The sequence below is a fragment of the Gavialis gangeticus genome, unplaced genomic scaffold, assembly GCF_001723915.1.
Source record: "Gavialis gangeticus isolate Ggan-Ray unplaced genomic scaffold, GavGan_comp1, whole genome shotgun sequence".
NCBI classification, from domain to species: Eukaryota; Metazoa; Chordata; order Crocodylia; family Gavialidae; genus Gavialis; species Gavialis gangeticus.
In genome coordinates this window covers 99,471,042-99,494,224 of record NW_017729033.1, presented here as the reverse complement: position 1 = coordinate 99,494,224, position 23,183 = coordinate 99,471,042, and the positions used below count along the sequence as shown (strand labels likewise).

The window sequence follows — 23,183 nt, the reverse complement described above, 5'->3', positions numbered from 1 at the left end:
CCCCTTCTACTGGTCAGGCTGCAGTTGGAGTACTGCATCCAGTTCTGGGCGCCGCACTTCAAGAAGGATGTGGACAGCATGGAGAGGGTCCAGAGGAGGGCCACTCGCATGATCAGGGGGCAGCAGGGCAGGCCCTATAACGAGAGGCTACGGGACCTGTACCTGTTCAGCCTCCACAAGAGAAGGCTGAGGGGGGGGATCTAGTGGCCTGTTACAAACTAGTCAGAGGGGACAAGCAGGCATTGGGAGAGTCCCTGTTTCCCCGAGCACTACCAGGAGTGACTAGAAATAACGGTCACAAGCTGGCAGAGGGTAAATTCAGATTAGACATCAGGAGGCGCTACTTCACTGTCAGGGCTGTTAGGATCTGGAACCAACTTGCAAGCAAAGTGGTGCTGGCTCCTACCCTGGGGGTCTTTAAGACAAGGCTTGACAATCACCTTGCTGGAGTTGTTTGACCCCAGTACTCTTTCCTGCCATGGCAGGGGGTCAGACTTGATGATCTGCTCAGGTCCCTTCCGACCCTACTAACTCTGAAACTATGAATTGTCCAGAGTTTGACTATTTCCCAAATATCAGGCTATTCAAATACAGCCATCTGAATGTGTATGACACACCACTTCTGCCTTCCCACCTTCAGGGTACTATAGTTACTTCCTGAGAAGTTGAAACTACTCATTCCTTTGCCCTTATGCTAGAATAAGCCTACCAACATACAAGAGGAGTTAGAACTGGGCCAAAATGCATAATCAGTGCCATGCTATTACTCAGGCAGAAATTAAAAAAAAACAACATTTAAAATACACCCATAAACCTTAGAAGAGATCAAAAATGGGGCAAAATAATATTTACCAGAAATAACTGCCCTACCTTCTTTTACGGGTTTTTTTTTTTGCCAGAATTTTCATCTGATGTGCCTCATTTCTTATTTACAAACAAAGCGATCAGTTAGGTCTCATACCACATTTCTACTGGAAAGAATTTCTCCAAGCAAATAAACTCTTTAAAATACAGATTTACCAGTATATAGAGCCCTACAGCACAATTCTCTTTATACTACTACCTGTGCCTTATCTACTTCAGTATTGTTGCTGCTGCACTCTTTAAAGGAGGACCTCACATTCCTTTCACAAAGGCAGGTAGGTATTGCCATCCCCATGCTATAGATGGTGAAAACAGAGGCTCTCAAACATCAAGCAATGTCTCTGAAGTGACATATTGAATCTGCAGCAGAGCTGGAGACAGAATTTTGTTGAATGGGCATCCCAAGTTTTACTCTGTCAAGGTGCAATGGCCTCCTTATTACAAGAGTATATCCAGGGTACCAACCTATGGCCCCAGATGCCATCAGAGCCACCCAAAGAAGTGACATGGCTTCCACTGGTGAGGTACCCCAGCCCCACAAGACGCATGCAGTTATAGGGCCTATTTTGCTCAAAAGGTACACTCTGCAATACAGTGGTACTGGGGGGCAAAGAGGAAAGCCTCTCGCCTGCTGCTCAGATGGTAGCTCTGAAACTGCAACCCACCTCATGAATGAATGAGAATTTGGAGGGGAAGGAGGAACTTCAGTATCATCCAGGTACTGCTGGCTTTGTCCATAAGCATAGAAGCGAGGGGAAAGCATAGGGTCGCTGTCCCCATCCAAAAGCTGGCGGATGAGACGGCCAGCCTGAGGGGAGAGACGGGCTTCATCGGAGTCTAAGCCATCACGCTGCCAGGAGGAGAGAGCTGGGATGGGCTCTGAAATTCAATGAGAAGGCAAGGGGAAAGTTAGCTTCATTTTCCTTGCATTGTTTTCACTATATTCTTTGATCACCACAGACATAGGCGAGTACATAAAACCATACTGTCTGTCCCATTTCAGATACTGAAGGCCCAGTTCTTTGCTACACGAGGTCAGCATTTGCAAGTGTGCAAAACACAAGTGAGGCAAGTACAAAAATGCAACCTTCTGAGAAGAGGCACTTTACAAAGATAAAGATGATCATATACACATTTAAGGAATGCAGAACCAAGGCCTGAATCCTACCAGTTTAAAGCAATTGATTTAAATAAATGCTAAGCCTGACAGTACCCTTTCCCTTTACTCTCCCAACCACCATCTGAGGTTCAGGAGTTGTGTCAGGAAATACACTTTCGAAGCGTGAAGGAGATAACTCAGGGCTGCAAAATTCAACAGACAGAATGGGAAGGCATCATAAATGAGTAACAAGATGACTGAATGGCTATAATCCTCAACCTGGAAAAGTATTAGTGACAAAAAGTGCTCAGACCCAATTTTCTTCACAAGCAAACAAACAAGATCCCACAGGAGTGAAATAGCCACCCACTAGACATGTGAAAAAGTGAACACATCTCCCAGTTATTGGATGCATTAACTGGCTGTAAGTAAAAGACAGAGGGTGGGTGGGAAAGGGAAACCTGAATAGCATATGGGAACAAAACTGAAAGAAATCATCTCGATCTTGTGATCACTCCATCCAGATGCCACAAGGACTCTAATATCTTGTGTTCAGATAGTTTACTAAGCTGGTTTGCATGCTCCTACTTAGCACCATGGGATTAGGAGGTGTAAAAGCCATGCTTTGAACTGGGCATTCTAACCAGAATCAAGCAAATGATAGAAACACACACAAGAATATCTTGAGGGAAAGAAGAACACTAGAAAAGGCCAAATGACAGCTTTAGTGTCACCCATTTCCTGTAGGCCTGAATGAGATCTTGTCCAGTGTCGGTTCAAGCCTTTTTACTCCATAACCATTTAAAAGTGGCATTTCCATTACCCATGTAAAGTGCAACTTCTATTATCTCATTGTTTTACAAAACCCTCCTCCAGACCAGCGGGTTTAAGAAACACTACTCTCCTTTGCATTACCAATTCCATGTGAATAGCTGGTGCTGTATTGATGGATTCTTTGGTGTGTTTATACGAATCTGTGCATCAAACTGCATTTAACCTTAGTCTCAGGGGTGTAAACTGCACATCTCTGCCTTTGTGACTGATGCTATACCCAAAAGAATATGGCTGGGAACATTTGTACAATGGCCCGGTGCTATGGTGTAGGGAAAGAACAAGCTTTACCTTGATGTCAGGCTCTATAAACAGCTCTGTTGGAAGAATTTGCTGCAAAATGCAAAGCTTCAGCTGTGATGTGGGTTGAAAACCATCACACATCCAAAATGTACATCTAGGGCACTACAGCGAGCTTACATGCACATACAAAACTTATTTTCCTGATTAAATGTTGTTAGCAAATGCATGTTAATTCTACCTTTTCTTTGACATTTTTTGATATTGGAAAGGTTTTGCTGAAAGACCCCAATAATAAAGGAAGATAAAACATAGGACTTGCAACCCTCGAATCAAAATGTGAATCTTCTAGACCATCCCAATTTCCTGAATCAGAATGCTTCCTTGAAAGCAACACACAACCCTGATGTTCTCAGCAAGGTCTTCAGAGATACATTTGTTTCTCATTTCACTATAAAAGTAAGTGCAGAAGGGGCATAATTCCCCACCCTTACTGGCCAAATTACTGTGCATAAAAATTACTTTTAAGTAGTTACTCCAGCAACCCCTTCGCCCATCCTGGGGAATGATTACTTTCTATCCTGAAAGGCTCTACTTTTAAAGTTCTTTGGATGACTTACAGTCAATTGGCTATGGGCCATCATGCCTGGTTGGGTTACAGACAGAAAGGAAAGAGAAAAAAGAATGTGTCTTGGTAGTAAACCAACTAAGCTGCTAATGCAACTGTGAATAAAGGCATTATTAACAATGCATGATACATATGGCTTTGTCCTCTGGTGGATTTACGTATGAGATATCATATACCATTAAAAGTATCATAATGATTCAGGAAAGCTCTGATCCAATCCAAACAGCTCTGAGCTAATCAAATCCACTTTTTTTTCATTTCAAATACTGATGATAAGATAGAATGCATGTTCCAAAGGAGAAGGTTCTGAAGGAGGGGAAGAAAAGCCCTACATGAAAAAAAGCAAGTCTGAGACTTGGATGGAATAAATGGCAGCCACAGAAAACTGATTTTATTTTTCACGCTCAGTCCTTGAAGACTTGATCGACCCTGGGCAGATTGGTTCATTTGCTGGTTATAAAACTGAGATAAAAAAAAAAAAAGAAAAGAAAAATCTGATCAGGAAGATAAACCAGCTAACAAAACCTAAACAATAAATGGAGCAAACAACTAACTGCTGTTTTGGATCAGTGTAACAGGGTGGCCTCCTCATCAGGTCTTTGTTGGACACCCTGCTCCTGGGGTAACCGCCCACTTTGCTCTCCTGCCATGCCTTGATGGAAAAATATGAGAGCTGTTACAAGGGCGGAAGGCTACCCATTACTTGCCCTTCTGACAAGGGCCTAATACCCGCTCCAACCTTCCCTCCACAGGTCCCATGCCTTGCAGATGTTACTTCTCTGGCCTATGGCCGGAGCAAACCGGGCACACAGTTGTAGCTCTTTTCTACAGCCCCGGAAGGCCACTCACATACCACACCTCTCTTACCAAGGTCCCACCTACTCTGTTGGCTCTCACCCTGCCTCTTTCATACTGCCCTCTCTCAGGGGCCACACACATGCCACCCAGCTTCAGGCTTAGCTTTCCTCCTTTCCTCTTCTCAATCAGCCCCAGTGCAGTCTGTTGGGTATCTCCCGCTATCCTCACCTGAGCGTTGACTGAGCAATCGTACGACTGTAGGCCTATTTCGTTCCTACCCCTCACTGGGCTACTATGCCCCCACTGGGCCTCCTCACTCCCCTACACTCATGGGGCTGCTTTGTTCATCGCCCCTCTTGCTCAGGATCTCTATCTGTCATCCCTCTCACATGGGGTCTGACTCGAGCCCCCAGGCTTTCTTTTGCCACCTGGGTGCGGCCCCAGGTTCCTCCTCTGGCCTGAGCTCTGGCTATCTTTCCTAAGGAAGTCCCTGCAGTCTTTTCAATCATCCTCACATGTCTCCAGGCCCCTTCATGCCTGTACTGTATCTTTTTAATTTGGTTTTGCAATTAGAGACCTGTACAAGCATGGGAAAAAGTTATTTAGTTAGGATTATGCACGAGTATAAACAGTTCAGGGTGTGCATGATGTTCTATGCTTCGGTTTGAAACCTCCATTTCAGTCCCCTGCTTCTTTCATGTTTGGGTGGAAAAGATGAAACATGCTAGTAGTAGCTGTCAGTGACCTCTTTGGTTATGAGCTTTTAAAGGGTAATACAGTGGAATCAACCTGCCATTTATGTTTTCAACCATATGAGGTGCATGTATAGACACAACTCTGTACTGTAGTATGTAGGTCACTGTATAGAAGGTACTGGTGATCTTGAAATGACAATGAAAGCATTTTAATTAAGACGTCTTAAGGACACATGGCAGCACCTTCTAACCAGAAGATCTTCCTATGGTTTGCTTAAAAGAACAACAGTTGGCTTTGCACTGAAGTTTTTATATTTTTAGTTTGCTTACCCTCTCAACATTGATTTGGTGCAGTACAGGACAAAAAACCTCACTTCACCTTAAAATGTCTATATATGGAGATATAAATGCTGTTGCTAAATGATGTCAGCATCCTATACAGAGATCAATAGTAGCTAGAGTACAGTATTGATACTCCTTAAAGGAGACACTGTCTAAATCCCCAAAGAGCAGATCTTCAGTTGGGCTACACTGGTGAGGCCCCACTGAAGTCAAAGGAACTACAAATGTTTCTACCTCCTGAGGTGCTGGTTCCAAGTTCCATCTGAAACCCAATGGAAAATAATAGGAATTATAGCAGTTCTGAAAATGAAATGGTGCCGCTATGTGAATTGTAGAAAGACTGAAATGGGCCAAAGCAATGCAAAATTACTTTAAAAATTCTCAAACTTCAGTCTCTTGCAATGCTTGTGTGAGGTCAGTCATTTGTTTTAAATGAGAAAGCTTTATATTAATGATTTGCACTATCATTTTTATTGTGAGAAAAACGTGGGGGAAGCTAGACTTTGGTCCTTGACTAGTAACATTTTCAGAATAATTTTGCCAAGCAGGGTTAGATTATGAAAGCACTAAAGATGTTTTCTTCCTTTCATTCACGAGTTTGATTTAAACACAGTCTTCAATAACTAAGTTACGGAAAGGTTCTGGAAATGCTCTATTTGCCATCAACTGCACTAACTGCGGGGCTTTTACAGGTTACCCTAGTAATCAAGTAGGAGGCTAGGATACTGTCTATTCTCAGATGGAAGAACTGTGAGCTGCAGGGTCAACGTTGCTGTTCCTGAAATACGTTTTACCTGTGCTTCACCTGGGCGCCTGATGTAGGAATGGCTCAGTTAATTTAACGCATATACGGAGAATTGAACCTGTAGGACCAGCGTCAACTGGAAAAATAATATTATATCTGTTGAAATGCGTCTCTGTTGTCAGTGACTACAGGCACCATAGGTGAAATTCATCTCGGTGTAAGGAGCCATCAATAAGCCCTGCAGGATACTTGTAGACTTTGTACCAAAAAATAGCTTATGGGCCAGCTTGGCAGGGCTGGCATAGAAGGCCAATCTGGTGGTGGGCCAGACTGGTGGGGCACAGAGTGCAGATACAAATGATCTGCTGGCCACACACCCTGAACAGCTGGACCCACTACTCCAGCCCACAGATGGGGCTGACAGGGAACCTGTGTTGTGGTTCCCTGTCCCCACAGCATAGGTTGTGGCAAGAATGAGAGAAACCACACAAAATTAGTCAGGAAAATCTCCATGTGCAGACAAGCGCCACATCAATTCAAGCTAGATGCCAACAGGTGGGCCTGCAAATGGACAGGCTCCATGACGTGCTTGGCTTCACAGACTGTCTGCACGCACTGAAATAACAAAGCCAAACATTTCTATCCTAGTGCTGAATGCAGTTGGCAGAGGGGGTGGATGGGGGGTAATTTCTACTGTACCTAACTCACCAAAACAAAAATAAAAATGTATGTTATTCAACTCACAGACTTCATGACAGTTCTGGAACAATCCTAGGAAAGTGAAAAACTGATACATTTTAGGCCACTGTGGTTTATATAGGGTTTCCTCTGCAGGCAGCATAGTAAGAGAATAAAAGCCCTTCACAAACAGGGTGGTCTTGTATTACTGTTCTCATGTTTGCTGCCATGAGTTTCTCCCTAAGAATTTCAGTGGAGGAAGTGACACCCGCATGAGAATACATCCCCAGCCATTGAATTTGTTTTCACAAGCCACTTCTGAGCTATGCCACTGAGTACCCAATGTTCAGTGGCTGCAAACTGATAGTGCTCTTAATGCCCTAGGATACAATGCAGAAACTCAAAACTAGAATTTCACTTGTGGTCCAAACCAAGACCTGAAGTGCCATCTGGCCGTTTGATTCATGTTAAGTCTGGATTCCAACTTCAGTTGCACCAGAATTTACTAGAGCCAAATAATGGGACCCCATTCACCCACCATTCTATTGAACTTGAAAGCAGCAGATTTAACTGTTCACAGTGGAAGTGAACAAAGATACAGTGCCAATCCAGAATAACAGCGAGGACATGATGGGATATAACACTACCATGAGATTCAGGCCACCTAGATCACAGAAGTATGAGCTACAACACAAATTCCTGACTCCCAAGAATGATCTCACTGACAAAAATCTTGTTCTTAGTGTGAAAATTATCTGCAAGCCTGGATTAGCATCTTCCCCTTTTTGGCCACGGAGACTGATTTGATATCCATGACAAACCGGTTCAAAGCCTCTGACCCACCAAGATGCAAAAACCTAATTTTGCTGGATTTATAGTGCACATACAACATAGTGACATTTTAAGACATCTGAAGCTCCTCTGATGCATGCCAACTGTCTCTGTTGAAATCTTCATCCTCTTCCTCTTCCATTACGTAATGCATTTTAAAAGGGAAGAGGAGGGAAGCAAGAATCTGAAAGGAAGGCTTTAAAATAATAATAATAATGATGATGATGTGTGCTCCTGTTTTGTTTTTACAGCATGGAAATGCTCCGGAGTTTGTATACAAGTAAATAATGGGGAAGTTTCTGAAAGGAAGGTTTCTGGATTTATTTTTTCCTCAATATGCAGGCATGACTTCTGTGAATATCACTGGAAGCTATAATTGTGCACTGGGGAGAAAAGAATATCTTTATTCTGAAATCCAAGTGATGGCTGAACCCATATGTCACCTCTGAAAACAAAACCTCTCAGCTCAAGACCTTTCAGGGTGATGTTATTTGGAATCCCAATAACATATAATAAAACAAAGGACCCTCAGGAGTCTGTCTTGCAGAGCTTGAATCCAATGTATGTGATGAATATCATCAAAAAATCCCCAGACTGGGGTGGAGAACAAAGGCTTATTCAGCTGATGGTAGTTGGTGCCTGATGTTGAAATCAGGGTGCCTAACACTCCTGGGTTTGTATGACCAAGCACAAATAGTCATAACTAGAGTTCCTCTTAGGGGAAAAGAGAGACTACATCCCTCACGTATGCTATGGAACCACAAGCAGATAACTTGGCCAGTCTCCCTGTGCCAGCTCACAGTCTGGGGGGTTTTCAGAGAAGCAGTCTTCTTTCTTTCCCTTAAAAAAATCCTTCATCTCCTATTTTGCATCAACCTCCCTCTCTGGCTCCAAGTTGCAACACTGACAGAAGTACACACATTAGTACATGGGAGGAAGGGGCTCTCAGTAATCATAAGGAGTCTGATCATGTAGATGTCAAACACTTTCAATTCCTCTCGACTTCAGTGGTAGTTGGGATACTTAGCAGCTTGCAAGATGTGCAAAGAGCATATTTCAGCAACATGTGCTTAAAAAAAAATTCTTAATTTTGTATCATCAATACTTCTGGGCCTTGCAATACTTTTGGGATAAATTAAAATGAGTAGTCACTGGCTGAAAGGGAAATTCTCATCATTATAAGTGACTCCTCTCTCTACATAGAGTGCATACTATGCAAAGCAGACAGTAGCGAGAAATACACAACAATGAAAAAATAACTCCTGAATTAAATGTTGCAGTGTTAGCTTGAAAGAGATGAATGTGTGCATCTGAATATACATGCAACTGGTTAGAGAAGTCAGGGGAAAAGACCTCCAGAAAAACCCCACTAAAAATACATATATATTTTTTATTACAAGCAATGTAACATGTTTCTGATCTGGTGAGTGCCATCCTGCTAAAACAAACTCTGCAAGTCTGTCTCTCAGGACCAGGAAAAGGCAAGAAATTGAACAGTCTTCCTTGAATAACGGCTGTCATGCCTACACAGTGGGGAGTGGGACATGACAGGGAAAGAGAAAAAAATTTCCATCAGTCTTTCCTCAATTTCAATGACTAGGGTTCAGCTACTCACTAGTCCAGGTTGCAAAATACCAGAAGTAGGATAATCCCAAAGCACACGGGGACTAATAAAAGCTGACACAAAAGGGTGAAACATATTCTCCTTCCTTCCCCTAAAACACCAGACTTGGCAGCAATTCAACATCCCATTTCTAGCTTCTCCAGACTTTCATTTCTGTACTCAGGTCAAAAGAAACTTCCTGTTGTTTTTGGCCAGGCAACATAAGCACAAAGATACAAAACTCTACTCGTGTTTTCATTTCTCTCTCTTTCATACCAACCATTACCAAACAACAGTACCTTCCCAGTGGTTGTCATCACACAGTGCGGTCAAGTCAAGCTGTGGCACTTCTGAGACAAAGCTGTCTTCTTGACCATCGGTATCTTGTGTCCTCTGCAGTTTTGTTTCGGGAATGCTTGGATGCTCCTGAATCTTCATGCTTGAAATCTGCTGTAGTCCCCAAACAAGATGACAAACAAAAAAAAAAAAAGTTCAGACTGAGGGAAGAGATACCTACAGGCAAAGCAGCAAGATCAAAAACTGCCCCTGGTGCTTCTAGCTAAGAATCCAACTTCCCTGCTCAGTGACCCCTACGTGCTAATTGGTCACTCACAGTAGCAAAAACATCCGTCCATCTGCTTTCCTTGAACTTTTCCTTGTTTAGAAAGCCACAGCAAATTCCTGAGACTGCTTGCCCTGACAACTGCATGCAGCTGAAAAAACCTCCAGTTATTGATCAGGATGAAAAGGGAGGGAGGTTGAAAAGAAGAGAGAGCGCGGGGTGGGAAGGAAAAAAAAGAGAGAGCGAGGGCGTGTGCAGTTCTTTAGAGCAGTGCAACTCTCCAGGATGTCAACAAAAATGCTGTTGCTGTTGCTAAGGTGGCTGCAATATGGTGTCTTCTAAAAGCAGCCGTCAGTGCTTCTGAGGGAGCAGCCCTAGACAGTGAGCAGCACAGACTACGTACATGAATGCTCTCATGCAGGCTCTGCTGGCTCAGATCAATTAATGCCAGCTAAGCTGTGCTGGCTGCACATTCCCCGATTTCCTGTGGTTGTTTTCTAGCTGGGTGTGGGAAAAGCAGAACTATTTATGGAGGAGCTCTGGGTATTAAAGCAGTGTTGCGCAAATCCAAATGGCAGTGGGGTTTGGCATCTCAGCTGAAAGTAGTGCAGACCCTGGAAAAAAGCCAAAACTGCACTGAAACAGCAAAAGCTTTTTTTTTTTTTTTTTTTAAAAGCAAGTGCTGTCAGGCGAGTGATCCATAATTTATAGCTAGCAAAAAGCAACTGCTGTTTGCTTCAATACTGGTCACCCACTGAACATTATGTACAGTGTGCATCTATGTTGAAATTATCGTGTTGGATAGAGAGATGGAAAGATTACCCAAGGCCTTGACTGGGATGATATAGTTGGGGGTGGTCCTGGTTTGAGCAGGGGGTTGGATGAGATGACCTCCTAAAGTCCCTTCTAACCCTAACTTTCTATGATTCTGTGATCCTTTGAAAATAATGCAGTAAGATTTCAAATCTTAAATTACTCTGCTGACAATGTAGGTGCAGATTATAACCTGGTACAGTTTGTTTTCTAGGGATAATACCAGGAAAAACTCCTTCACAGTCAGGGTGTCCAGACTGTGCAATAAACTCCCTCCAGAGGTGGTGCAGTCACCTACCCTGGCAGTTTTCAAGAGGAGACTGGACGGTCACCTCACTGGGGTCACTTGACCCCAGATGTCTTCCTGCCGGGGGGGAGGAGGGAGGGCTAGGTCCAATGATCTGCAAGGTCCCTTGCTGACCCTTAGTATCTATAAATCTATTTTCAGTGCTGTAGCAATGAAGTTTGGCACCCAGGGCAAAGCCTGCAGTGGCAGCCTGCCCTTGCCCTGCACACAGATCTGGGGGGCAAACACTACCCCCCCATGCTTGCCCGGGAGTGCATGCAGCGGCAGCAGCCACCCTTCCCTCTGTCCCCACACTGCAACAAACAAGCCACTCATGGCTCCATCCTGCACCGTCCTGGCTGGGCAACACCTGTTGGCACCCCTTTGCTTCGGTGCCCTGGGCAGTTGCCTCACTTGCTTCGCCCTTGCTATGGCTCTGTCTATATTACATAAAAACCCTAAAATGTTTTGATCTCATTAACAGTTCCCTCTGTACAAAATGAATTAAGTTAAACAACTTATGGTGGAGGGAAAGAAAGCATGAACTGTGCATGTACACATTTGTATGTCTGTATATACAATTTATACAAATACAGAGCTGTCAAAAGGGATAGCACAAATTATGCAAAACACCTTATTTCAGTCAAAATAGTTTTTCCTAATTTGTAAAGCCTACTCAAGTGGGCAACTGACATGCAGATTTTTCTTCTTTTTTATTTTTTTAAATTTATTTTTTTTATTTTATTTTTTTTTTTATAGGCACTCTAGCAATCTGGACAATGATAGGAAGTTGTTCATCCATTTATCTTAGGAGGCTGTAGGACTGAAAAAGCATCTCAAAAGATGAAACAACCCAAAAGAAAAAAGGTCACAGAATACAGGCCTTTTTTCTTCCGTGCACCTACCCCACTTGCAAAGCAGTACAGAATGTGCTGTTAGATTCAGTACTTTGCATGAAACTGTCCCTAAGCCACATACAATTTTATCCTACTCACAAAAACAATGCAGTTTGCTGAATGAATGTAAAAAACAGAACAGTGAATGTTTTACATTAAAGAAATTCTCAGACATTATGCATCATGCCATAAATCCTTTTGTGCTGATTTTAATTACATAAATCTCTGTAAATGTCTCTCCTTGTGGCTGAATACCGTGATATTTTTAGATGCCATTCTGTCCTTGGTTATTAACACTTAATATAAAGTTCCTTATTTCTGTATGTTAGGTTTTTTAGGCATTATTTAACAAAAAATGAGAAAACACTAGTTGGTAGTTTTTCAAAGATTAATCACTTAACTCTTGCCGTTTTACACTGAACCAAGGAAATATCCGACTACAATGCTAAGTCTGTTTATCCTGAAGGCTTTACATACAAAAATGTTAATTCACTGTGCAATATCTTAGAAGCTGCTTGCAGTTTGTGCAGACTTAACTATTCACTTAGAGTCCACAAAAACATGTTTTCTCCCTCATTCCCAGTTCCAAATGGTTACAGGGCTCTCATAATAACAGGATTCATCACAGGGCAGACACAAGAAGTCTTATCCACTCCCTAGAAAACAATACTGTACCAGTTTATAATTTGCACTTACGTTGTCAGCAGAGTAATTTAAGATTGAAAATAATGCGGAAAGGTTTCAAAACGATCACAGAATCATACAAAATTAGGGCTGGATGGGACTTCAGGAGGTCATCTCATCCAGACCCCCTGCTCAAAGAAGGGCCATCCCCAACCAAATCATCCCAGCCAAGGCTTCGTCTAAGATGTAAATAAAAGCATTTTGGGAGGGGGAGGGGAGGCGGGCAAGAGGAAGGGGTCTTAGAGTGAAAGTATAAAGTTTCTATCAACTGAAAAATTGCACATCAGGAGCCTAATTCATTGAGACTATTTTCTTTGCCAGCTATCAGAACATTCAAAAGTAAACAGATCATTCAAAAGAAAGCAAACAGCAAATGTATTTTCTCTTATCACCATCATTTATAACACTGAATTAAATGTCTTCCCATAATGACCTTATAATTTCACGACTCACCATGACTTAAGATATATCCACAGCAGGATACTATTCATGTTTCAGAGGGGTAAAGATTATCATTGACATAACTGACTTTCTTTCAAGGCCACTTAGTTGACAGAAATATTTGAAAATCTTACTTAAGAATGGATCTGCACTGTTATAGCAACCAGTTTCTCTCTGTTCCTAAAGATATGAGCTACTAGCTCACTTATGTACCTCCTAAAACAATGAATAAACCATTAGGCATTCTGAAGAATAAGTGACCTAGACCCAAGACAGACAAGACAGATGTGCAGTAGTTTAACCTAATGCATCTGAATTAACACACTAACGTATGTTCTCATGGATAATTTAGTATTTTCATGACAATTTTTTTTCTGATGCTACTGGCTTCTAATCCCTGTGACAAACAGAAAGGTGAAAGAAAGGAAACAACTGAGCTTTACAGGCCACTATGCCACCATCCCCTGTAAATCTAAAGGACAATACTGATTATCTCACCAGCCTGAAAGTCATCACATACTGCTGATATTAATAACAAACAGTAAGAGAATCTTAAAAACCTAAAATCTAAAAAGCAACAAAAAATACTTGGGTTGGGATTTTTAGAAACTGCTTTTGCAGCTGTACTTTGTAGGTGCAAATAATTGGGATTTCCAGAAAACTGGGCGTGTCTGCACGTGATGCTACACACTAAGGTAACATAGCATCCACAGGTGTGTACACGCGACCAGCAGCTATTCCACCGTAGTGGCATGCTCCCCTGTTATAGTGCACCTCTACAGTGAAGTAGCTGCTAAAAATAACTACGTGTTGCACATACAGTGCAGTACAGGCAGTACTAAAGCACAGCTCAGTAACTACGTCGCTGTAGGGCAACATGTAGACATGCCCACTGAGGAGCAGTTGATGTCATTTAGAGTTTAATTGCCTGGCTGAGCCAAAAATAAAAAAGTTAAGCAGACATTTTAAATGACTTTTGTACTAATGGAGCTACTGGTGCACAATAAATGAGATTTAAAAATCAGGCCTTGCATTTTACAATGTATTCCAGGGAAGTTTATGCAGGGACAAACCAAAAACAAAGACAGAAAAGTATACTTGAAATGCAGGTCCTAGAACCAGAAAGGCTGTGAATAGCATTGAAATGGTACATATACTCATGTTTTTAGGACAATAATAAGCAGAGGTAGATTTTACTCAGCAAATAGGTATGACAATTGACTATGATGACTTTTGTTGTTGTTGCTGTTTAAGCTGTAGTAGACTACAGTGTAAAGGTGCTGTCTGAACAGAGATGAAATCATGATTTCTGTACCAAAAGCCATATAGTGATGTGCTCAGATATCTTAAACTATTAGAAACAAACAGGAATGGGAACATTTTGAAATTCAGTTCTGAAGTTGGTATTATGCTAAAATCTAGGTATAAACCAAATCTCTTCTGTGTTTGTTTGAAAATGCTCAACTCTCCTACTTCAAACAAATGACCAGAACTGTAAAAAGAGGCATCTTTACAACTGAGCAAAATGCAAGACCCTGTCTTTTCTGCAGCTACAGCCCTGATTTATGACACTCCTCGTGAGACTGGAGAGCCTGCTGCTGTCCATGTACTTTAAAAACAAAGCAAAAAACTCCCCTCAAACTAAACTATTCTACTGAATAATTACTGAATTAAACTGGGGGGGGGGGAAAAAAAATCAATAGAGGTCTAAACTATCCCTCCATAGGTTAATCTTTTATTAAATTTCATATAGTTTATTGGAATCTATTTCAAATGTTCAGTGTCATGCTGAATTTAGTACTAAAATTGTAGTTCTGGAAGTCCTACAGAACTTAGCACCGGATATGTGCTGTAGAAACTGTCAGGAGGAAGATGGAAGTTTTAGTAGTCAGTTTCCTCCCCCCACAACATCTGGGGAAGTGTGGGAAGCTGTTCTAGTTTGTACAACAAGCTTGTGAGCTGAATATTAAATATGGTTGGCAGCTAACGTGTCAACAAATAGTTTTGCATCATTAGCTCCAAAGCAAATATACCACTGAAACTGAATATAAGCAGATCATGCTTCTCAGAGCTATTGTTTCAGGCAGTAAACAGGCTCCAACAGATACCACTGCATCAGCTTAGTTTGGGTTTGGAAAGTGAGAAACCTTTCATCTCAAGTCCAGGTGCGTTTTCTGGAGCACATTTCTGCCTCAGAGTGAGGATTCTACAGCAAATTCGAAGGCTGCAAAAGCACAGGACATGGGTGTCTGAAGACAGACATTGAAAATCTGCATAAGCACCAACTAGTGCCTGCTCAGTGATCTCAGCCTGCCAGCTCCAAATACCTTGTCCAAGACCCTTATGTTGGACGTACAGTGGGTGAGGGGAGGGGCAAGAAAGAGCCTTTTGCTCATTCTGAATGAGTTGTTTGTTATCAAAGGTATGTTTCTAAGCTCCACTAAGCAACAGGCTTATGGGCACAAGGAATGTAAAGCAACCCTGCAGGAATGTAACATTTTCTTGACCCCGTAATTCCTATATAATGCGACCTCTGGGCCAATGTTATGCCTTTTCCTGTAGCTAAAATTCTCATTGAATTTTAAAATTCTTTCTAACAAGAAGTTCATTTTAAAATCCCAATTCAATATTTCAACTCCTTAAAAATAAAACATGTTATTTTGGAGACAAAACATCGCTGCACAGATGTTAGTAAGGTAGTTACAGCCTGTCTTACAAGTAGCAACCTTGGGGGTTGCAACAGAGTGCCCCCCACAGGTCCCGATCTCTTCTCCCCCACAGTACGATGAGGAGGAAAGGTGTGGGTGGAGCCATTGCCCTTGCTTCCTTCCCTCCCATAAATGCAGTCACCCACATGGCTGAGGCAGTGGGGAATCATTTACACCAAGAACAGAACTAACATAGTACTTCCCTCCTGAGAGCGAAGGGAGAACTATGCACTGATGAAACTCAGAGCTTGGGACTAAGCCACTGTCCCTTAGCGCTGCCTCCCTTCCTGAAAACATGACTCCAGTAACTTTTAGATCAATGATTCTCAACCAGGTGCCATGGGTGCTGAAGTGCCTCAAGATCCTTTCAGGTGGGCTGCCAGGCACACAATGCTGGCACTGTTAGGCATCAACATGATTCACAATGTAAACCCAACCAGGGATCCAGTGTTGAAAGCATTCTAACCTGTTGTGAGCTTTTGAGTTCTCTGCAACAGAAGAACCGCTCTTATTTTTCTGCAGTCAAAAAACAAGTTTTCTGAGGGATGCCTTGAGTCTAACAAGTTTGAGAACCTTTGTTCTAAGCAATATGCCATGGCACAGTGTGCATGGATCCAAGCACTTCAAAATAATCCTTTGGGTTCTCCCTACCTTTCATATTGGAAATGAAAGGATTTAAAACACTGTATATTAAATCAGCAGCAACTATTTTTAAACAGGAAAAAAACAATTCAAGCTGAAAATCCTTTCTGCCCCCCAAAAATGGATTGGAATAGATAGGCTTGTCCACAAGAGCTTCTCCTTTAGCCCCTCTTTCCTCCTAAAATTTCTCACTGTGACTGGTGCCATCAGTGGTGACAACTAAAGGGGTGCAGGTGCAGAGGGCTCTTCAGCATTTTAAATGATGCACTGTCTAGATTCAGGCCCTGAGCATGAAAACATGAACTGGTTGTTAAAGTGCTGGCAGCTTGGCCACAGGAGCACCCCTTCCATTGCCCTCTCAGGTACAACCACATGAATTGTGGGAAGAAAGGATACCACAGCCATTTTTTACACCAACTGCAATTAAAGGATGTCAAGCCGGTCTCTCTCTCAGAACACTGAAGGAGTAAGAGGCAAGAAGGCAGGGGCAGAAAAAGGAAAAGCACACAGGAGAAATAAGTCCCCATAGCAAATCAGATTGAGGCATTGACACTAGGAGGGAAGGGGGAAAAAGTTTAACTTGCCTCAGATGACAGTCACACATATAGATCCCCAAAGATTACAGAATCACAATGGGAAGTCTTAAATAAAAGGCCATAATTATTTCAGCAAAACAAGAAGAGACAGGTAAATCTTGTACATCATGAGTCAATCAATCAGTCACATGCCCAGTTCACTATGATCTTTATCACTTAAACCAAATTGCTGATTTTACTAACTTTTATTTTTTTGGCAAGTAGGGGTTTTGGAGATGGAAGCAGATGTTTAAATACTCCTTGATGTTAAATTATTTATCTGGGAGAAACAAGAAGCAGAACCCATGTCTTCAGAGCGGTTGTGTATGAGGGGATGCTTAGAGCTGGAACGTTTCATTTGGGACACTCAGCTACCCAACCAATTGTTTCTAATCCTATGAAGACCATAGTGATTTTGCCTAGGAACCAACTCAGAAATACTGAATACCAACCTCTGAATGCTTGAAAAAAACATCATCATTCTCACTTTCTTTGCTGTAAAAGAAAAAGAGAATAAGCAAGTTATAAAATGTACAACAGAATATCTTCAGAAAACAAACAGACAGAGGTACACTTGGCTTCTAATATTTTGGTTGCTGAAGCCTACATGCCAAGAAAAGATCTGGGTGTGCTTGCTAGTAAATGTAGCAAAGAGGTAACATTCAATGTCCGTGTTCTTCAGTTTGCTATCCTAGCCATCTCCTCTTAGGAGCTATTTGTGGAAAATATAAATCGAATTAAATTCTGCTGCCCTTAATCCAAACAAATTAAAAACTCCCAACAGACATTACCATCAAAATGATTAATTCTCACTCAGGTGAGCCTCTCTCAGTAATTAGAAGTGTAGACAGCTTATGATATCCTGAGACCATGCCCTGTTGCTGTGCTGAGGATCTGTCTTGGGAAGATGGCAACAGGGCACTTGCTCACGACCACTCTAAGCTGTCTAAACTTCCAGTTGCAAAGCTGTGTGCATGTGGAGTGGGAGGGTCTTATTTCTTCATAACACTTGCAGACATGGCTTTAAGGCACTAGCTTCTATGAAAACACAAATTCTTTAGCTTGCCCCCCATCACCACCTTCTGTTATCTCTGGCATTGGAGGTGTGTGGAGGTAGGATAGAGGCCTGCTTGTACCATTATACTGCTCCAATGTGGGGCTAACATGGTGAAGAAGGCCTTCCACATTGTTTAAAAGTCCCCTCCATGTTCCTGAGCAGTAAGAACACACAGCACCACTTGGAAAGGAAAACACATGCTATAAAAATCACCTTTCTTCAGATACAATTTCCATATCGTCAGGTCCTGTTCTGTCTACAGGCCTTGGTGAGCTAAAGCTTTCCATACTCTGTAAAACAGTAAATATTAAGACAATAAGATGTATGAAGGAAGAAATGCTGAAGACCATTATCAGAATGTACATAAAAAACTAGATGCTGATCACACATTCTCTTTTATACAGATACAATATAAAAAAGCCTATTTTATTACCCATTTTCAGCAATAAAAAAAAAATATATATAGTATTTTGCAATTTCTTAGCATCTTTCACCAAGAGGCCTCAAGTTCTTCTTCATGTGGAGCAACTAAGTGAAGCAAATATTATTGTCCCCATTTACTGGGTTGAGAAATCAAAGGAAAGGGGAGTTAGAGTGATTGTTTGAGCAGTGTAAAAGCAGGCAATAAAAATCAAGATCTGCCAGTCGGTCCTCTCCCCTCCCCCACATCCCTATTCAAGATCACAATATCAAGTATTTTAAATATGGACATAACAAAATGATATGTTATCAAAATAATTTTCCATTCAGTGCTATTTGTGTTGATCTCAAGAAGAACCTCTTTCTTGAAAATGCTAAAGAGGTGAAAAATGCAAAAAAGTATTGCTACTGGCAGGGAGATAATGCAAGCTACCACAACATATATGCAGGACAAGAGATTAACATCATTATAGGATATTGTTTTGAGATTTGCTTGTCTCGCTTTGCTTATCAGCTACAAAGTACACTAGCGTTGTCTTTTATCTCAAGCTTGAAAAAGTATGATAAAAGGCAATCATAAAGCTGGTCTGTTTGAGTGTGTAAAAATGGCTTATAAAATCACTTATTTCACTGGTACAGAGAAGATTTCAGTTGCCACAGAACACAGAATCTATTTGTGTCTCTTAGCAGTCTCCCAGCTACATTTTTAAAAGGAGCATAAAAAAAAAGAGATGACGTACAAAAGGGGGGTCACAAAAACATGTACATTTGCATGTATACACAAAAGAAATGGCCAAAGCAAATGGACAATTAGGGATATGTGGTAAATTTCTTGCAGCTTTCTGGAGGTGTAACAGATGTGAAGAATCTAACCCTTCATTTGAATTATAATTTTTTAAAGCAATTATCACTCAAAGTCAAGATACATATTCCATATTTGTAAACAACACACGTATGTCACATTCTTTTTGCTGAAAACCACTCATCTCTATATTGTCTATAAATGAGGATAAATAGGAGGGACTAAATAAAGCAGACATGTGAAGAAGTACTGCATATGGCTATTTATTTATAATTGTTTTCGGTTCAATTTTTCTTTCAGATTGCAAGCATATTGCAGAATTCTCCTTATGCTATGCTTAGATAAAGAGGTTATATTAACAAGAGAAAAATCTTTCAGATCTAGACCTTCAGATTAAAAGGTACTGATCACCACCAATTCATACAGGCAAGTATAATTTTTCAATTCTAATGTTTGGATAAATCTCCTCCTCTGAAGACAAGCTCTGGCAAGTTTAAATAGGAGGAAGGAAGTCCTCTGGCAGTGTTGCAAAAGGCAGTTCCTGGACTGTACACGAGTACAGAATTCCAGAGATGTGGATCATAGAACTTCCTTTTTTTTTTTTTTTTTAAATATCCCAGAAATCCTGTTCTGTTGATCATAAAATAAAATCACAGCAGCCACGTTATGGGTTCAGCCTTGCCTTATGGGCCTCTTCCAAATTACGTACGTGATATTACATTTGAGCACAATTTAAATGACTAATGGCAAAGAATTAGTTTTTAATATTTATTACTTGGTTCTGCTCAGAAGTCTCTCTTATATTGCCCCTTACACTGAGTCAGGATATGCACCTACAAGCATTTCCATACAGTACTCAACTAACCCCTTCCAAATTCATGGACAAGTTGGATGAGGCAAGAGAAGCTGTGGAAAAGGATGAAATGGGAGGGCCTGAAAGCTATGCCACAGAATTAATTTGGTAAAAGATAAAGGTATGAATTTAAAGCAGCAGAGCTACATCAGTGCTGTGTAGGCACACTTCTTCTGGTATAAGTCTAAAACAACAAGGTCCAAGCCAAGCCCACGTGGGCCAGTGAGCTAGTGTGGTAAGGCACATCACAAGACATTGATAGGGATAGCATCATATCCATGAGCCTGTGACTCAGTCAGAAGAACCAGTAACCCATATACAGCTGGGCTGACTAATACGAGGCTCAAATTCATCCTTCTGCATTCGTAGCAAGGCACACTAACCTCTACCGCTTTATCCTCACCACTAAGAGAGTGTCTTTTTTGGATTATCTGTGTATTGCTTGAGATGGGATTTAACTGTACCAGTACAAGTGGCAAAAAAACTTTCCTGTGTAGACAAGCCATCACTATGGATTTATACTTTGCATGGAACAATGAGGACTTCTTTGTGATTGGAACTGCTTGGTTTTACTGCAGTATAACATTAAATAAATAAAGTTCAATTTCTATGCCAGCTCAAACTGTCTCTGCTGGTCCTCATGAGTAGCAGCTGTACGAATATATTAGCATACACAGAAGATGTCCTTATAATTCTCCCACTTATTTGCTAAGATGTCCCTGTGCACTGTATTGTTGGCAGAGGCTGACTCTTTGCAGTGCATTCTCTATTTTGTGTGGCACTTTCCTAAAACAGTCAAAAAATATTCTTTATGCTCCCATTTGACATTTCAGTTGAAGTGCATCTTCTGTCAAACCACAGAGACGACAGAGATGACCGCAGTTCCTTGGTGTGCTCTGGATAGGCTCTGGGTAGAAAAAATAATGATCCTGACCTCTGTAAGATCTACCTTTCAGGGGCGGAGCACAATACAGAAGTGAGAGAGAGAAAGATGTTTTGGGCAATGCAATCATACAGTCTTTCACTGGAGTCAGATACTAGAGTCTCCCCAACCCATCCAACCTACCAAATATCTATTTTATTAGTTTTTCCCGCTCAAAGGCCAGTCTGGCACAGTCTCATTTGCTGTAAGGAGCATTTATACTCCTTTGACTGGGTGAGGAGGCTTGGAAGAGTGTGCTGGTATCATATTCTCCCACTTTAAGACCACCATTCTAGTTAGGCCCTCTTTCTTCAGTCGCAGTTACATGCATACATTCAAAACCCAGAATGTGGTCCCAAGTCTGCCAAGACTGATTTCCCTTGGAGTGATTTAAAAGAAAGCAATAGAAACTTTTCACATGATCTTAGAACATCACTGCTTCATTTGTTAAAGATATAACTGTAAGAATAACAATAACCCCCAAAGAAAACAGGACAGCCTGTCTGAATAAGAGAAAAGACAAAGCCAGCCACACTTACTGTTTGTCCTATGGTGAAATTACTGAGTGTTCAGTCCTTGCCACCTGTGGTATCCACAATGATAATACTACAATTATTAGGAGCCATGTGCCAGAGTTAGTGGGTCATTTTGGGGAGGCTGCCTGCATGGTAACTGCCTCTTGAACACCCAGGTCAAATGCCAACTGCACATGAGCCTCAAGTGCTTAAATGTGCCGCTTGCAAACAGCTCTTAAAAATATGCATGCTGCAAAGAGCACAGATATTCTATTGTATGCAACAGGATATTGATTTTTCATGATACACAGAGCCTATGGTGCTTTCTTCCCTGTTCAATCAATTTCTATTCCACCTACTACACTCAAAAAACCAATTCAAATCACTTTGGAATTTGCATACACTTTACTCTGAAATAATCGTGGTTTTGTAATCTAAACAGGAGATGTCAGAACACAACGTACTTTTGCAAAACAAATATGTCCCATTTAACAGGCACTCACCTATACCAGACTTTGGAACACAGCCAACTAGAGTCAGAGGACCTACTCTACAGCTGGGAATGCATAATTTTCCTTGAGGTATTCCAGCACTAGTGGCAGTATTAACAGTTTGTGGGGTTCCACTTAGACTACACTGAATGCCTGTCTTTAGCAATGGACTGAACTTGAAAAATGGTGTAGACTCTAACCTACTAATACAAAATTTGGTGCTTGGATTAGCTGGAGTGGGGAAGGCAGCTGGATCAAGTATCTTTGCAGCTTGTCCCTGTGGGCAAAATGTCTTCTACCCAAGTGCATCTATACATGCATGTTAATGCAAAGTCAATAAAAACTCTGCAGCTTCTTGCTCCAGGTGTGCTGTTTGCACAGGACCACCGCATGTTGAGCTGGGTCAGAGCATCCCTGGCTGGCAGGGGGCCCCAGAGCTTAATGTGCTGTGAAGGGGCTGGCTGGGGCACTAAAGTGCTTCAATGTAGGGCTAGCCAGCAGGCAGGCCCTATACTGGAGCACCCTTGTGCCCCAGCCAGCCAGGGCAGTGTTTACATGCATGCTTCTGTGGAGTAAAAATAACTCCACAGCAGGATAGTATTTACAAGTACTAGTCTACTGTGGAGTAAATTAATTTACTCCAACCTAAGAGGGGTGCATGTGTAGATGCGTGATGTTCACTGCACAGCTCATTAGTTTACTGTGTGATAAATGTCTTGTGTAGACATGTCCCCTGAAGGTCAAAGAGGGACTACACACGCTATGACTCAAACTTAAAGGCTCCCAATGTAAACGTGTGCATCCCAGAGGCTGCACACATACCACTGTGCACATAATTTGCAGAATATTACATCTGTACCAGCCATGTACATCACTAAAAGGGAAGAGGTAACTGGACAGATCAACTTTTGTTCCAAAAAATTCCCAAGCATTTTGCAAACTCCGTGTGTAATACCATTCCCCACATTTCCATCCACCCTAACCTCTGCCCCAGAAGTGCAGCCACTGCTAGCATGAAGTGACATTAACCTGTGTATAACATACCAGACAGCTCACTGATTACACCCCTCCCACTCACTACACATCACTTGTTGAAAACATACAGTGCTCCAACTCAAAAATAGCTGGGATTTAAAAAAAAAGGGGGGGGGGGGGGGGGGGG

General features: G+C 41.7%; 1 protein-coding gene across 6 annotated transcripts in view; it reads right to left on the bottom strand.

Annotated features, from left to right (window-relative positions):
• Positions 1 to 23,183, bottom strand: part of FAM13A (family with sequence similarity 13 member A) — a 261,003-nt gene that overhangs the window by 17,034 nt on the left and 220,786 nt on the right. For 5 of the 6 annotated variants that reach the window (XM_019526054.1, XM_019526052.1, XM_019526056.1 and 2 more), the window contains 4 exons: positions 18,232 to 18,308; positions 17,414 to 17,456; positions 9,654 to 9,804; positions 1,530 to 1,743 (listed from right to left, as the gene is read on the bottom strand). In XM_019526054.1, the coding sequence (XP_019381599.1) occupies positions 1,530 to 1,743; positions 9,654 to 9,804; positions 17,414 to 17,456; positions 18,232 to 18,308 (485 nt within the window). The remainder of the gene's footprint in view (positions 1 to 1,529; positions 1,744 to 9,653; positions 9,805 to 17,413; positions 17,457 to 18,231; positions 18,309 to 23,183) is intronic. The other variant, XM_019526053.1, reaches the window with a different exon arrangement.